This window comes from Giraffa tippelskirchi, chromosome 11 (assembly GCF_054371585.1).
Source record: "Giraffa tippelskirchi isolate mGirTip1 chromosome 11, T2T-mGirTip1v1.2.pri, whole genome shotgun sequence".
NCBI classification, from domain to species: domain Eukaryota; kingdom Metazoa; phylum Chordata; class Mammalia; order Artiodactyla; family Giraffidae; genus Giraffa; species Giraffa tippelskirchi.
Genome location: NC_137285.1, coordinates 123,605,469 through 123,621,566, shown reverse-complemented (window position 1 = coordinate 123,621,566; position 16,098 = coordinate 123,605,469). Strand labels below are relative to the sequence as shown.

Genomic DNA, 16,098 nt, shown 5'->3' with positions numbered 1-16,098 from the left:
TCACATGCGACTCTGGAGACGCTCTGCAGACAGGTTGGCTGTGGGTCTCTAAGAGTGGCCAGTCCTGCTTGGAGGGAATGTGCATTTTCTCTTGTGGGTCAGTGAGGGCAACTGCTTCTGCCAAGACATGGTCTGCAACTGAAACCAAGACTGCTCTGGGGGGGAGTTCCTGACAGTCCAGTGGTTAGGGCTCTGTGCTTTCACTGCCAAGGGCGCAGGTTCTATCCCTGGTCAGGCAACTAAAATCCTGCACACTGAGTGGCATGCCCCCCACCCCCCAAAAAAGGACTGCTCTGGGTCCTTGGGAGGGAGGATTGACAAGCTGCAGATTTGATATGCTTCAAACAGAGCTTTGATCTCACTCCGGGGAATGATCATTCCAAAATACAAATCAGTTCCTGTCTCACAGGGCTCACCAGCTCCTCCCTCCCCATCAGCAGTCCCTCTCCCCAACGAAACCCTCCCTAAGCTCCCTTCCCACTCAGCACCGCTGATCCCAAACCCACCTCCTGTGCCTCTCCCCCTGCCCCGCCACTGTTGGTTCCATCAATGCTTTGGACTCTGTACACCTACCCACCTATTATTAATACTTGGCCCAGAAGCCATTCTCACCCACTCCCTTTTGTTGTTGTTCAGTTGCTCATTTGTGTCAGACTCTTTTGCGACCCCATGGACTGCAGCACACCAGACTTCCCTGTCCCCTACCATCTCCATCTCCAACCCACTCCCTGAATATGTCTAATTCCCATGTCAGTTACAACTTTAAAGTCACTCCCTCCAAGAAGTCCTCCTGGCTTGGCTCACAGTGTGTGCTTTCTTGGTTGTGTATCTGAGGTAGGAGGGAAGATTCCAGGGTGTTCAGAGCCTCTCCTGCAGTGAGGCCCCGAGTGGACGCTCAGTTATTATTTGTTGAGGCTGGATTCTCTGCAGGGAAATATCTCAGAGTTGCGGGGTATTGGCAGGGGGTGGTCTGTTCCTTCAGCCCATCAGACCCTCTCCAGGAGACAGTGAAGTGCTGAGGTCACAAGGGAGTTTTCCTACCCTGGCTGCACTTAGAATCACCTGGGGAGTAATGACGGACAAACAGATGCCCACGACCTTGTCACCCAGACCTGTGTCAGACTGGAAGTGGGTGGTGTGAGGGCCTTTCCTCTGGATCTCATGAGTGCCTTCTGTTCTAGGAGACGGTCTACACCTACCTGCTGGATGGGGAATCCCGGCTGGTGTGTGAGGAGCCCCCCCATGAGCTGCCCCAGGAGGGGAAAGTGCGGTGAGCTGTTCTCCACCCGTTGCCCTCTCACATGGTCAAGTGAGACCACAAGGTCTGGTCTCACCCTCCCCATCTGACTTTGACCTCAGCCTCCCTGCCAGCTGGGGTTCCCTGGCCGGCTCACTGACTGCAGCATAGAGGGGAGAAGCACTGTCTTCTCTTGTGTTGTGTTTGGGGAGTGGATGACACAGGGAAAGTGCCAACTGCTAGATTTCCTCCTGGAGAGCTATTCTAAACCACTGCAGCCTCCTTAGCCTGAGTCTCAAAAGGTCAGGGCTACAGTCTGTCAGCTAGAACCCCAGCAGGTTACGAGAACTGCCAGCAGGTTCTCACAGGATCACAGAACTCGGAGTCACAAAATGCCGGACTGCATGGTGTCAACTCTGAGAATGGGGAGATCACAGACCACGTCCTGCTGTGGGTTCTGGAGCCCAGCTGCTTGGGTTCAAACCCCAGCTCCAGGGCAAGGGACTCAGCCTCTCTGTGCCCCGGTTTTCTTGCTTGTAAACTGGCGATAATAATAGTACTCATCTCGTAGTACTATTATGGGAGGATTCTTGGGAGGATTAAATGTTTAACACATGTAATGCCCTTAAAACTGTATCCATAATGAGTGCTAAATGTCTGTTTTTATTTTCATTATGGTAGAATTTTGGAATCACTGACTTCAGGAACACGGGCTCAGTGCCCTATGGTCCCTTGACACCTCTGAGCCTATTGAATTTAGCCTCCCTGTTTTCCAGATGAGCAGACATTGTGAGACGTGTCCAATGCCACATACTTGGTGTGAGGCCAGGTCTGGGACATGGTATCCTAGCTCCTGGCTGTCCAGGGGAGAGAGAAGGGAAATGGAGCTTGTCTGATGAGAAAATGTGGATGGGCAGGAACTCTGGTCCAGAGGAGGGGAGACCAAGGAGAATATGAGCACTGCCTTCTGAGCAGTGCAGGGGCATCATGGACCCAGGGAGCACAGGGTTGGGAGCTGTAAGGGCTGAGTGGACACCAGTGGGGGGTGTTACCAGGAGGCAGCGCTCTACTCCAACAGGTCAAGCAGTCAGGGATGTGGCTTTTTCAGGTAGTAGCTGAGGTTGGCAAGACACCTGTCACAGAGGCCATGGAAAGAGCTGCTTTGGGGGGATGCCAGAGGTCCTGATACTGGGGATGCTAGTGGTCCTGAGATCCGCCTCCCGTCCTGGCACGTGGAACCCTGGCTTCTTTGATGCTGTTCTATCCTCTGGCACTTCCCCATGGAAGGGGCTGGTGCCTCTCCAATAGCTCTGAGTCTTCCCACCTCCTTTTCTCCCATTTGATTCCCCCATGGGGTGGGCAGGTAGGTGATACTGTCCCCTTTAGCATCGTTTGACAACTTCTCCTCTCGAGCACTGTGTGGCAGCCTTGCCCTTCTCTGGCTTCTAGTGTCCCATCTCTAAGATGGCAGGATAGGCCTGGGTGGTCTTCAGAATCTTAAGAGAAAAAATGCTATAATGTCCCTTCTTCTCCTCTGAGCCTGTATCCCTACCCCTAATCCTCAAGAACTTTATTTAGTATGAGCTTGTCCAATCCAGGAAGTTTCCTCAAGGCAGCCTGGGAAGGCTCTCTTGGAAGAGGGCTGCAGGATCGTAGACTCAGACGGCAAGAGGGGAGCATCCTTCAGGGTCTCTGCTGCTCCTTCTGAGCCTGTGTGAGCTGGGGTGGGGGTACACACCTCACATCCTCTGCAGCATCAGCAGCTCTTTCAGTATCCCCACCTCCGGCCACTTCAGATTCAGTAAAGCCTTTGGAAAAGGTACAAAAAAAAAAGACAATTAAAAGTAAATTTTCCAGTGCAATTAGCCCAGAGTTGAGTGGAGACGGGGAAGACTGCTCGGATACGGGGCTCAGAAATCCTAGGAGACTGAGGAGGCAAGGCGGGTGAGGGGGCAAGTGGGGTGAGGCTGGTGGGACGTCCCACCAGCAAGTATGGGGGTGAAGGTTCAAGCCAATCATCTCCTTTGAAATCTGTGCTCTGCCCACTCACCCACTCACCATGTGTCTGGTGGTGAGCCCACCTCCTTGGCTTAGACTGAGAGACAGAGGTTTGCAGAAGAGGCAAGAGCACGTGAATGGGAGTCAGACAGACCTGGATTCCAGCCCTGCCCCATCCCTGCCATACTGGGGCCCCTTCCAAGCCTGTTTTCTCATCTACAGAATGGAGATAACAGTGGGCCCTGCCTATGGGCTTAATGAGATCATAGATGCCAGGGCTTAGCCCAGGGCCAGCACACAGTAGGAGTTTAATGATTGCTGATTGCCTTCCACCCCCAAGTCCCAACGCATTTACTCTTTGGGTGACCTTGAGAAAATTACTTCCCTTCCAGGGCCCTTCCGAAGGTGCCCTCTGTGGCTCTCTAAAGGGCCCTCTGGTGCACCATCGGGAGACCAGGCACCAGCCCCAGCCCAGGGTGGAGCCTGCGTGCTGGCCGTGCCCAGTGGAGGGGGTGCTCCTCCAGGAAACCCTGGAGAGCCTGCAGGGCTTGCTAACAGCAGCAGGTGTGAAGTGAAGGCGGGTCATAAAGACAGATAAGGGCCCAGGGTGATGGGGGGAGGCAGGGTGGAGATGGGCCGGAGGGAGTGAGACGGCCCCACCAGCTACCCAGCCCTTCCCGTGATGCCCCGCACCCCTCCACGGGCTCACAGAGGCCGTTTCATCCCCTTGTGTGTCCTGGGTTCCCTGCCTCCTTGTGCTTGCCATGCTGTCTCCTCCCCCGCGAAGTCCTTCCATGTACCTTCTCCATCCTGACGGGCCCATTTCCCTTCTCTGCCAGGGCCCAGCCAGAGGGCCACTAGGAGGCCTGCTCCATAGATCCCCAGCACTAAGGAGGATTCAGTTTTCAAAAAAAAGGTGTCTGGGCCTTGGCAGCCTCCCTAGGGGATGGGTCTGTCCATGAGAAGAACCCTGGGCTGGGAGCCAGGACAACATGGTTGCCATCACAAGCTCATGCTGTCTCCCTGGGCCTCAGTCTACGCTTCTGTGCTCTGATAAGCTGGGGCACTGTGACGTCTGAGGGCTGCCGCTTGGAATCCTGAGGCTGCAAGGGGCGGGGGTGGGGGGGGTGCTGCAAGGCTGGAGAGGGAGAATCCCGGAGGGCTGCCTGGGTGAGAGGCTTCCTGGAACCCTTCTCCTCTCTCTTCTCCGTGCCCCGCCTCAATCTCAATCAGCCTATTTCAGTCCTCTTCTCATTGTGTCTCCTGCCATCTTAAAGCCTCTGATTACTCCCTGCTGAGTACAGTGAAAGCCTTTCTGACTACAGCGGAGACACCGCCCACTCCGGTCCCAGCTGGCTGTCTCCCTCTGCCACCGTTTGCGGGGGCCCAGAGGCCCAACCTTGAGAGAAATTTCTTCCTCAGAGTTGACCGGGTCCCCACTCACTGCAGAATCCGTCTGCCCCTCTGACTGATCTCAAGGGACACAGAGAACAGTCTGTTCCCATCTCTGTGGAGTCTCACATTCTGGGGGAGGGAGAGGCAGACGGAAAGGAGGGTTGGGGTCTTGGCCTGAATCATAATTTGTCTCCAAGAGAGATGAAAGATGAGAGTGAAGATGAGGCCCCTGGAGGTGGGGGGGGACCATCAGGAGAGGGGGGGCCTCACCTAAGAAGGGGCTCAGAGGAGTGGAAGAGGGCCTGGTGCTCTTTCCAGGCCATTGACCCCACCAACAGAGAGCCTTTTCCTCTACCCTCCACTAAGCAAATAGTTGTTAAAGGGACGGAACTATCATAAAATCCACACCCATTCCTCTCCCCACTCTGTGTCCATCTGTCTTTATCTTCACTGGGGCAGCCCATGACCACCCAGGCACCAGGGCTGAGTCATTAGCCTTCAATCTGGACAGCTGGCCCCGGGGCTGTGGCATTCCCTCCCCTTCAACATCATCCTGGTTGGAGGGGGCAGTCAGGAGGGGAGAGGAGGCAGGGCAGGGGCACTGAGTTGAGGGGACTTCATGGGGGATGTGGGGCTTCCCCAGTGGCTCAGCACTTAAGAATCCGCCTGCAATGCAGGAGCCACAGTAGACATGGGTTGGATCCCTGGGTCAGAAAAATCCCCTGGAGGAGGGCATGGCAACCCATTCCAGTATTCTTAACTGGAGAATCCCATGGACAGAGGAGGCTGGCGGGCTATAGTCCATAGGATCTCAGAGAGTCGGATATGACTGAGCGACTTAGCAGGCAGGCAGACAGGCAGGCAGACCTGGGGGATGTGAGCAGTAGATGAAGCCCCAGCCCCGACTGGCTGGAGGAGACACAGCCTTGGAGTCCCCTACCCCCTTCCAGCATCTTTGAAACCTCTAGGGGGACAGCAGTTCTGGGAAGGGTGAGGCAACAGAAAAGGGCTCATAGCAGGGTGGGTTGAGGTGAGCATGGCCTGGCACCGCCCTGCCCAGGGCTCTGGGATGTCGCTGGCCAGGAGAGGGTGGGTTACAGAGCAAAGTGCCGAGGTGCAGGGACTCCTGAGCGTGGAAGATCCTTGGAGGGCCCAGTACTTGGTGGAAGATCTGGACCCAGTCAAGGCTGACCTTCCCCAGCCCAGCCTCTCTTTTGCTGTTCCAGGGACCTCTGAGACTACAGGCCCTCACTGAGACCCAGTTTCTGCCTCTCAGATTCTCCCTCTCTAGTGAGAGTTTTACTCAGCAGCCAGCATAATCAGCCTGAAATTGAACCTGACCTTCACCTTGTCCTGCTCAAGTCCCTGGGCTCCCACTGTCCTCAGGATCAAGCCTAGCTCCTCAGGGCCCCGGCCCTCTGCAGCATTGCTCCCTGCTGTCCAGCCACACCAACTGCCTAGCCGTTGGATCATCCAGCAGACACATTCTTTCTTTCCTCTGAGCCTTTGCCATGCAGTTCCCTCCACCTGCACTTCCTTTCCTGACTGCGTTGATAACATCTGCGTGTCCTCTAAGACTCAACTCAGGCATCTCCTCCTCCAGGAAGCCTTCTTCTCTGATCCCACTTCTGTCCTGCACCTGGGTCAGCTGGGGCCTGCTCTTCCTTCCTTTGTCAAGGCTCCTGTCTCTGCACTCAGGAGTGGGTCTGTACTTCATTTGCTGGACAACACCACAACTCCTCTTCTTCTCTCGGTCCTCAGGACCAAACCTGACCCAGAGGGACTCTGTGGAATAAACAAATACTCTGTGGAATGGCTTTAAGCAGAATGTCCCCATAGGTAGGACGTCTGCCCTGACTCTGGTGGGAGGTGGATTTAAGGGACCCGACAGGAGGCAGGAGGCGAGGAGAGAGGCTGCTGCAGGTCTAGGGGAGAGGTGTCTACTTGAGCTGGGCAGTGGCTTGGGAATGGAGAGCAGGGGAGAGCTGTGGGGATGCAGGGGCAGTGACTTATCCATTGGATGGGGAGGTAAGAAGATGGAGACACCCAGGACAGTTTGAAGATAAGCCGCAGGGGACCCGGTGGATGGTTGTGCTACTTCCAGGGAAGTGGTGGAGAGGATAAGTTCCGATCAGGACTGGGGAGGCCTCTGACTACTTCAGGGACACCCAGGGCAGGGGCACATGAGGGCCCTTGAGGACCCTCATGGGCCTTTGAGTATCTGAGGTCTGGAGGTTAAGAGATTGGGGGCTGGAGAGTCATGAGACCATGAGCACAGAAGGGGAGTTTTGTGCAGAAGAGAAGAAAAACTCGGGGCAATTCCTTCATCAGGGTCCTGGCTTGAGGGCAGAGGAGGGAGGTAGGAGGAGAGAAGCCAGGGCAGCCCACGGTCTGGGGGTGGGAAGAGAGGAGTCAGGGATCAGTGAGATGAAGCTGCAGCGCTTACTGACCAGCAGTGCAGGGACCAGCGCCACCTGGTGGCTGACCGATAACTAGCTTATCTGAGGCCAAGTGATTGGGTGGGGTCCGCTACAAGGAGTCCGGCTGAGGGTCAACAAGGCCAGTCCCTGTCTCCACCAAGCCCCAGCCTTTATCAACTTAGTCACTTGGAAACGTGGCTGCCATTGCCTCCTGCCACCCTAGATCCCTGTTCCTTCCTGGTGTGACTGGCACAGTTGGACAGCTCAAAACTGGAATCCAGCCCTCCAGAAACCTAAAGGTCCAGGTGTGAGGGCTGGAAGGTGGGAGACACCAGTGGTCATCGTAGAATCTGAACCAAGGGACCAGGAGCAAATGGGCTGGATTTAGAATGTTGCATAACCCTGACTGAGGCATTCAGCCTCTTTGGTCCTTAATTTCTCTAGCTGCTGTGACCTGATCTGGGGACTTGCAGACTACCCCTCTCGTTTCCTCGCCTGACCTTTGCTGGGCTCCCATGAGTGACTCCACATGCACACACCAGAGTCCCAGCCCTGCAAGCGTCTCTTCTCTCCAGGCCAGGCAGTTCCTACAAACACAATTAAGTGGAGGCAGCATGAGGGATGAAGAACCCAGGACAATTAATCATCAGGGAGTGACATTTGGTGAAAACTCAGGCGCTTAATTAAGCAGGAAGAGCCAGAGTATGGGTGGGAGGGGATGTGTGGTGAAGGCAGAGAGAAGCTCGTTCTTCCTACCACAGGCTCCCCTGTCTCAGTTCCCACCCCTGCCCCCATCACACCGATGCCCTATGCCTCCTTGACATTCACATCAGTCCCCGTTGGAGCCTCAGTCCCCTCAGGTCTTTAGGAAGACTCAAGGGTACTGATGGGCTCTGGTGCCAAATGCCTGGGTTCAAGTCCAGGCTCTACCTCTTGCTAGCTGTGGGTCTTTGGACAAGTTACTTAACCTCTCAGCACACTAGTTTCTCCACCTGAAAACTGGAAAAGATAATAGTATTTAATCTATGGGATCATTGGGAATTCATCTTTGTAGGTTGACTGGACTGCGTGGACACATCAGTTCAGTTCAATTCAGTTGCTCAGTCGTGTCCGACTCTTTGTGACCCCATGGACTGCAGCATGCCAGGCCTCCCTGTCCATCACCAACTCCCAGAGTCCACCCAAACCCATGTCCATTGAGTCGGTAATGCCATCCAACCATCCATTCTCTGTCGTCCCCTTCTCCTGCCTTCAATCTTTCCCAGCATCAGGGTCTTTCCAGTGAGTCAGCTCTTCACATCAGGTGGCCAAAGTATTGGAGTTTCAGCTTCAACATCAGTCCTTCCAATGAACACCCAGAACTGATCTCCTTTAGGATGGACTGGTTGGATCTCCTTACAATCCAAGGGACTCTCAAGAGTCTTCTCTAACACCAAAGTTCAAAAGCATCAATTCTTCAGCGCTCAGCTTTCTTTATAGTCCAACTCTCACATCCATACATGACTACTGGAAAACCATAGCTTTGACTAGACAGACCTTTGTTGGCAAAGTAATGTCTCTGCTTTTTAATATGCACATAGGGATGCCTAATAAACTTCTGGAGTCCCCCTTCTGTGCTTAGCACCATAAGTTGCTCCAGATGATTTTCTGAAGATTCTGATGTTTCGATTTCTACTCTCTCCACCTCAGATCTCTCTGGAAAGCTCAGAGAGATTAGGTCACTTGCCCAAGATCAAGTGGTAGCTATGGCAAGATTTAACCCAGACAGCCTAGCTCTGAGCCCTGGCTTTTACCTGCTCTGTGGGATTTGTGCTGTACCCTGAAGGTACCTTTCCCATATCTACCAGCAGAAGGCACCAGAGGCCAGACTGTAGCTGCCTGCTCCTCCGCATGGGAAGGGGAGAGTCAGGGTCTGAGACTCTGATTTTTAAAAATTTATTTATTTTATAATTGAAGGATAATTGCTTTACAGAATTTTGTTGTTTTCTGCCAAACCTCAATATGAATTAGCCATCGGTATACATATATCCCCTCCCTCTTGAACCTCCTTCCCATCTCCCTCCCCACCCCACCCCTCTAGGTTGATACAGAGCCCCTGTTTGAGTTTCCTGAAACATACAACAAATTCCCATTGGCTATCTGTTTTACATAGGGTAATGTAAGTTTCCATGTTACTCTGCATATATCTCACCCTCTCCTCCCCTCTCCCCGTGTCCATAAGTCTGTCCTCTAGGTCTGTTTCTCCATTGCTGCCCTGCAAATAAATTCTTCAGTACCATCCTTCTAGATTCCATATATATGTGTTAGCATACGATATTTATCTTTCTCTTTCTGACTTACTTCACTCTGTATGATAGGCTCTAGTTTCATCCACCTCATTAGAACTGACTCAAACGTGTTCCTTTTTATGGCTGAGTAATATTCCATTGTGTATATGAATCACAACTTCTTTGTCCATTCATCTGTCGATGAACATCTAGGTTGCCTTCATGTTCTAGCTATTGTAAATAGTGCTGCAATGAACATTGGGGTACATGTGTCTTTTCAGTTTTGGTTTCCTCGGGGTATATGCCTAGGAGTGGGATTGCTGGGTCATGCGGTGGTTTTATTCGTAGTTTTTTAAGTCTCCATACCGTCTTCCATAGTGGCTGTATCAATTTACATTCCCAGCAACAGTGCAGGAGGGTTCCCTTTTCTCCTGAGACTCTGATTTTTGCCTTCGTCATATCCACTGTGCAGCAGCTCAACTTGTCCAGATCCTCACAGATGTGCAGGGTCCAGCCCGCTGTGTGTCCCCAGGCTGGTGCCTGTTCCTCTTTGATCCAGAGACTGAGTGTGCATGCTAAGTCGCTTCAGTAGTGTCTGACACTTTGCAACCCTATGGACCATAGCCCTCCAGGCTCCCAGGCAAGAATACTGGAGTGGGTTGCAGGGCCTTCTCCATGGGATCTTCCCAACCCAGGGATTGAACCCTCATCTATTGTGTTCCCTGCTTGGCAGGCGAATTCTTTACCACTAGCACCACCTGGGAAGCCCAGGGACTGAGAGGTAGAATCGTATCCTCTTTTCAGAGAGGCTGTGATCTCCCGGAAGCGGCTGGGCTGCAATGGACTGGGCCCCTCAGACCTGCCTGGGAAGCCCTTGGCAAGGCTGGTGGCTCCACTGGCTCCTGACACCCAAGGTAAGGGCTGGGAGCTGGGCAGGGGCAGGGAGGGACTGTGGCCCCTGCTTCCCAGACCATATCTGTCTTCTATCCCTGTCTCCATCTCTCTGTCTCCTTCTTTCTCTTGCTCTGTGTTTCTAACAAACCTGCCATCTAATTCTCTCCCTACTGTGCTACTAACCTCTCTGAGCCTCAATTTCCTGGTCTGTAAAATGGGAACAACAGAACCTACCTTGAGGGGGTGTTGCTTGTGCTGGTGGTTAGATGGGCTGTAGTTGTCACGCTCTCTGTCACTCTCTGTTTTTCTTTCTTTTCCTCTTCATGCCCCCTGTCCGCATGTCTCTCTGCTTCGTGTCTCAGTCTCTCTAGGTCTCTGTCCTCTGTCTCGATGTGGAAAGTGCACAAGACTGGGAGTCAGGAGACCTGACTTGCTGTGTGATCTTGGGCAAGTCACTTCCCCTTTCTGGACCTCAGTTTCCCAATCTGTAAAATAGGGGTGCTCAGCCTTACCTGCCTCCCTCCATCCCAGGGTTGCTGGGAGGATCATGAGAAAGTTGCCAAGAGCGGGGGTTTCCTTCTATGCAGGGGTTGTTGCTGTGGTCATTTTTGTCACTGCCTCAGGACCCATCTCTCTGTCTCTCTGGGTCTCTGGGTCTCTCTGTGTCTCTGTCCCAGCCTCTCCCTGTCTGTGTCTTTGTCTCCCTCCCTGGGTCCTGGCTCAGTACCTCTGAGCCTCACTGGCCCCACGGGACAACCTCATTGCCCTCTCCCCCTCAGTGCTGGTCATGCCGCTGGTGGACAAGGAGGCCGGGGCTGTGGCAGCTGTCGTCTTGGTAAGAGCAGTTGTGGGTGGGATGGGGAAGAGAACAGGGGAGGGAGCAAGGGAGGGTGCACCGGACGGAGCCCCCCTGGGGTATGTGTGTGTGTGTTGAACAGCAAATTGGGGTGGAGATGGGGGAAACGGGGGTCTGGGAGAAGCCCTCTGCCCCACCTTGAATGGGCAGGATGAAGCTGTCTGCCCATCAGCAACTTGTGGAGGGATGTGCAAGCCCCATCTGGACTCTTACCTGGTGGAACCTTGACACAGCCCTGAACAAGACATCCTCCAAGACGGGTTAGGGGCAGTGTCCCAAGAGGCCATGCATGCAGCCAAGTGGGAAAGGACCGAGTGACACTGAGGAGGGATGTGCAGATACAACCGACCCGTCCGAGACAGTGTGGGAAAGCCGGTCAGAGATGGGGGTGACTGGCGCTGGGAGGCTTGAGGAGAGGAGGCCCCCAGAGCCTGGCTGCCTGGGAAGGCATCCAGCCCCAGCCAGACCCACATCCGAGGCTAGAACAGATGCCAAGCAACAGGGCGGGCTTCCTGAGGCGGGTGACTGGAGGTGAGGGGGCCTCAGCTGGAAGGAGGGACGCTGCTGGGTGGGGGGAGTTGGGCCAGCAACCAGAGCCAGGGCCCCTCCTGCTCTCTGCTGCCCCCTCGCGGAGCTCCCCGCTTTCGGCTCCCCCTGTGGGGCTGGGTGAGTTTTGCGGGGTCCGGGCTCTGTGTTTCCTCCAGTCTCTTAGGTCTGGACACAGGTTTTGAAGGTCCGTGGGGGAAGCGCACCCTCAAAATCTGTTTCCAGTCCTAAGAACCGAAGGATTAGTGCCCCCAAATCGCCGTTATTAGGGATCGACTTCCGCGGAGGGGACCATCGCCTCTGTAAAGGGCATATAAATGGACAGATAAATGGACAGATAAATGGACATATAAAAAGGACAGATAAATGAGCCGGTCTAGGAGCGCCCGCCCGCCCGGGGACTCCTCTTGAGCTCATTAAAACGAAATTAAAGGTTTCCGAGGCGCCTGACCTTTCCCGAGCTGCTGGCGGGGGAGGGCGGTGGGCGCGGGGCGCGGCCACGGGGAGAGGAGAGGAAGGAAGGGACACTTGGCTTGGTCTCCTCGGAGCCCCATCTGCCTGATGGAGGGGGAGGCGGCCCCCTTGGTTTCTCCTGCAAGCTGCTCCGCCACCCCCAGCTTCTGTTCCCTCAGGGAACGGATCTGCCGTTGGCACCCAGTTCTCAGCGCTGCTTGTCTCCCTCCTCTGGTCCCCATCTGTCCCAGAGCTGGTCGCTTGGAGGAGGACCTGGGTCAGGCACACTGTGCAGAGGTGGGGCGTGGGAGGCCATGGCTTGGTCCCCACCTCTGTTGAGGGAAAGGGGTCTGGGGTGCCAAGTTCCTAGAAGGACTTCCTGTGTCGGGGGCTGTGAGGGCTGGGCCAGTAAGGAAGCAGCTCCTACAATGGCAAGATGCTTGGAAGGTTGTTGTCTTGTGGGCAGAAGGATGGTTGCTGTGACCACTGTTCACTGTGGCTCATGTCCGGTCAGGACTTCAGGCTTCTCCTGGGGGTAACAAAGGCTCTGTGTGTTGGCAAGGGGGATTGGTCAGATCACTTAAGTTTATGGCACCCAAGCAAAAAGCTGCTCTGGGCCCTGCCTGCCCCAGGACAGGTGCTGAGGCAGAGAGAGGAGTCGGACTCATTCCTGCCTTCTAGAAGCTCAGTCTGGGGGAAGACAGGGTCACCCTCAGACCACCACAGGCCAAATGAAATAATGCTGGAGTGCCAAGGTGTGCCTCACAGTGGAGACAGCATTTGAGTGGGACTTTGGGACGTGGGGAGGGGGGAACAGGCAGAGAAGAAGGGATAGGATATTCTAGGACCAGCATGAGCCGAGTCAGGGTGGTGGTGTGTGGAGGGGAAGAGTGTGATACAGCAAGGCTAAGGAGTGGGGTGTGTGCTGGTGAGCAAGATGCTACCTGTGGCTGCCAGGATTTCCTGACTACTGTCCGCTCACCTCCTCCAACACCCTGGGCAGTGAAGAGCTCTTGAAAAGTATTTGGATTATTTGCAATCTGCCTCTCCTCCAAGTCTGGCCCTTCCTACTCAAGTGGAAATGTTCTTCTCCGGGACACCCCCTCCCCAGAGCATACAGGTCTGACACATCCTGTCTGGCTGATCCTGTCTGGCTGCTCCATGTCCCTCCCTGCCCCATGCTCCTGGGGCCACAGGATCTCACATCCTCTGAGAGGCAGCATAGGCAACCCCAGACCTCCCCGCTGCTGCCAGATCCCAAGGACTAAGGTTCTAGAGGGTAAAGGGAGTACCCAGGGCAGATCACTTGGGAGGGCTGACTCACCAGCTCCTTCCTTAACAAGCCCAATTCCCCTCTCTGGGTCTTTGCTCTTGTATTCATCATCCCTCCATTCATCCACTCACCCATCCATCAATTGAAGGCATATTTCTTGAGCACCGCCAGGCACTGTGCTTTGCGAACATAGCAGCAGTGACCGAAACAGACCAGACGGGCCCTGCCTTCACAGACCGTACAGTCTGGAGGGGTGAGGGCACTGGACATTAAACAAGTGAGCAAAACAAAGAGAGAACTGCAAATGACAGCAAGTGACAGCAAGGAAACTTGGGAGCCCTGCAAGGAATATTGGGGCCTGATAGAGAAGGGGTCAGCGGAGGGCTCTCTGAGGGACATGCCGTCCTGCGCAGAGCTCTGGGCTCCTGCAGCTCGCAGCTCGGGGTGACTTGATTGCAGACTCTTTGCATGGAAAGAGTCTTTGGCTCTGTTCTTCAATTCTGGGATGATAAGTCCCGTTGAGGAGCAGAGAGCCTTTGGTCTCTGGCATTTGATGTGTGATTTGTGCCCACTCTTTCCCTGAGCTGTGCCAGCCGTACCAGTTCCTTACTTGGGGGAAGGGGTATCCTTTAGCTCTGTTGAACTTGGTGAGGGGGTGGGCCTTTGCTGGGCTTTCAACCTTCTCTGCCGCCCTGGTCCCCACTCCTAAGAGCTCCCACTGGGTCGTAGACCCGCCCCCTAGTTAGCAAGAGTAGGTACAATTGTGCGTTCTCTTGGTGGGCAAGGAGCCGTGTGTGTGTGTGTGTGTGTGTGTGTGTGTGTGTCCGCGCGCACGCATGCGCTGCTGATTATGTTTGCATATCGGGAGGGGGCAGGGGTGGGCAGAAGCGTGTGCATGGCTCTCCAGTATGTGAACTCAAGTATCCTGTGTACAGATATGAATGTGCACGTGTGGATGGTAGTCACTGTGAGTGTGTGGATGTCTTTGCACTGTGTGTGTGTGCAGGTATGCACATGCCTGATATCTCTATGGGACAGTGAGTGAGTGTGTGTGTGTGTGTGTGTGTGTGTGTGTGTATTGGAGGGCACTGAGGGTCTCCATGAAAGTGTGCACTGTGTTTGTGCACGTTCTGGCTGGGATGGGCTGAGGCAGCCCAGGAGTGCATGCAGGGAGGGGCAGGCTCAGCAGGTGGAGAGGACTCCAGGATTCCTTCCTTCCCTCCAGCACTCTGAGGCTCATTCAACCTCCCAGCTCTGTCCTGGGACCAGGCTATTTTGCCAACCCCACAGCCCTAGAAGGGTCCCAACCTTCCCTTTTTCTGAGAGATGAGTCCAGGTGGCAGGAACAAGAAGGATGTCCTCCCCCATCTACTAATAGTAAAATGCCAACATGTTTCTGTAAACCATATGCAAATGAGCCATGCCCCCAGCCCCTTTCAACAACCTGTCTTACGGGAATCATAGATGGAGCCTCATCTGGAGCCTAACCTTCCACACCATCCTTGGTGGCCCAGGCCTCTTCTGGATCTTCCTGCCTCCAGTCTTGCTCCATCCAGTTCTCCCTACCTCGTAGACCGTGGTCTGCAGATGCTAAAGTCTGCCCTGAATCCCCAGTACAATCAAGCTAAAGTCCAATTCCTTAGCCTTGCTCTCCCCCTGTACTGCACCCCTGCCTGGGTCCTCAGCTCCCCATACCACCTACTACCCAGCACTGTCAGGACAGCCTCCTGCCTGCAGCATCCTCTCTGGGCTCTGCTTGTCTTCCCAGACTTCAGTGCCAATTTTGGAAGCTCCCCAGGTGCCCTCCCCCTCTGAGCTCCCACAGCCTTTAAGTTCCCACCCACTCAGTCTGCCCTCTCCTTCCCCAGGTATGAAGTTCTACACCCCCCTCTATCATATTGCCCTCCTCCATACCCCCCCGCCCCCCCTCCCCCCCAGCCAGGCTGTGAGCTTCCTGAGAACCTGCTGGTCTCCTCCTCTCCATCTGCTCCTGGCAGGGGACCTAGAACAGAGGCAGGCAGGCAGGGGCTGCTGAGTGGGGAGGGCGGATGAAGGAGGGGACCCCAGTGCAAGCACTGTGGGAAGTCCTGCAGGTGGTGAGCAGCTCTGAGTAGGTGCCCGGAAGCTGGTGACGCTGGTGGAGAGCTTTGCTGTCAGGGCCTGCAGTGCAAACCACCGCCCCCACCATTTTTTTCACCAAGCACCCAAGCAGAGGTGGGAGAAGAGACTTCACAGAGCATGAAAGATGGGCGGAGGGGTCTCCAGGTGGCTGACACAGAGAAGTTGGAGAGGGACAAGACAAGGAGTGGGATGATGAAGATGGATCTGGAGAGGGGAAGATGTGGGCAGAGAAGGGGAGGGAATGGGCAGTGCTATCCCAACTCTGCCACCTTCTGTGCTGTGACTTTGGGCAAGTCACTCAACCTTTCTGGGCCTTCCGTCTGAAAGATGGAAGCTTGACTTACAGGTTGGTGAGAATCACATGCAAGGCAAAGTACTTGTCACTCCATTCATTCATTCCTTCATTTATCCATCCATTCTCCTGAGTTCTTTAGGCACAACAGATGCATTGTAAATGGTGGACTTCTTCCTCTATCCCAGACTTGGGGTGGCTCAAATCCCAACTCAGAAAGGATGGAGCTGGGAGGCTGAAGTTAATAATACTGATTCTGTCATCAGGGCCTGAAAAGCTCCATAGACTGAGAGATGGAGAGGGGGTCCAAGGTTATCCCCTGTCCGTCACTATACACCTGGCTTGT

The 16,098-nt window shown here is 54.5% G+C and overlaps 1 protein-coding gene and 1 long non-coding RNA gene across 15 annotated transcripts in view; one reads left to right on the top strand and one right to left on the bottom strand.

Moving 5' to 3' along the window:
• The window catches only part of PDE2A (phosphodiesterase 2A), a 98,220-nt gene that overhangs the window by 66,897 nt on the left and 15,225 nt on the right, over positions 1-16,098 (top strand). For 13 of the 14 annotated variants that reach the window (XM_081539485.1, XM_081539488.1, XM_081539477.1 and 10 more), the window contains 3 exons: positions 1,182-1,270; positions 10,122-10,231; positions 10,991-11,046. In XM_081539485.1, the coding sequence (XP_081395611.1) occupies positions 1,182-1,270; positions 10,122-10,231; positions 10,991-11,046 (255 nt within the window). Of the gene's footprint in view, positions 1-1,181; positions 1,305-10,102; positions 10,232-10,990; positions 11,047-16,098 lie in introns of all 14 variants that reach the window. The other variant, XM_081539490.1, reaches the window with a different exon arrangement.
• On the bottom strand, positions 1,881-4,295 carry LOC145525781 (uncharacterized). Its single transcript, XR_014068397.1, has 2 exons — positions 4,036-4,295; positions 1,881-3,045 (listed from the first exon to the last, which is right to left on the bottom strand). It is a non-coding gene; the product is annotated as an uncharacterized LOC145525781 (long non-coding RNA).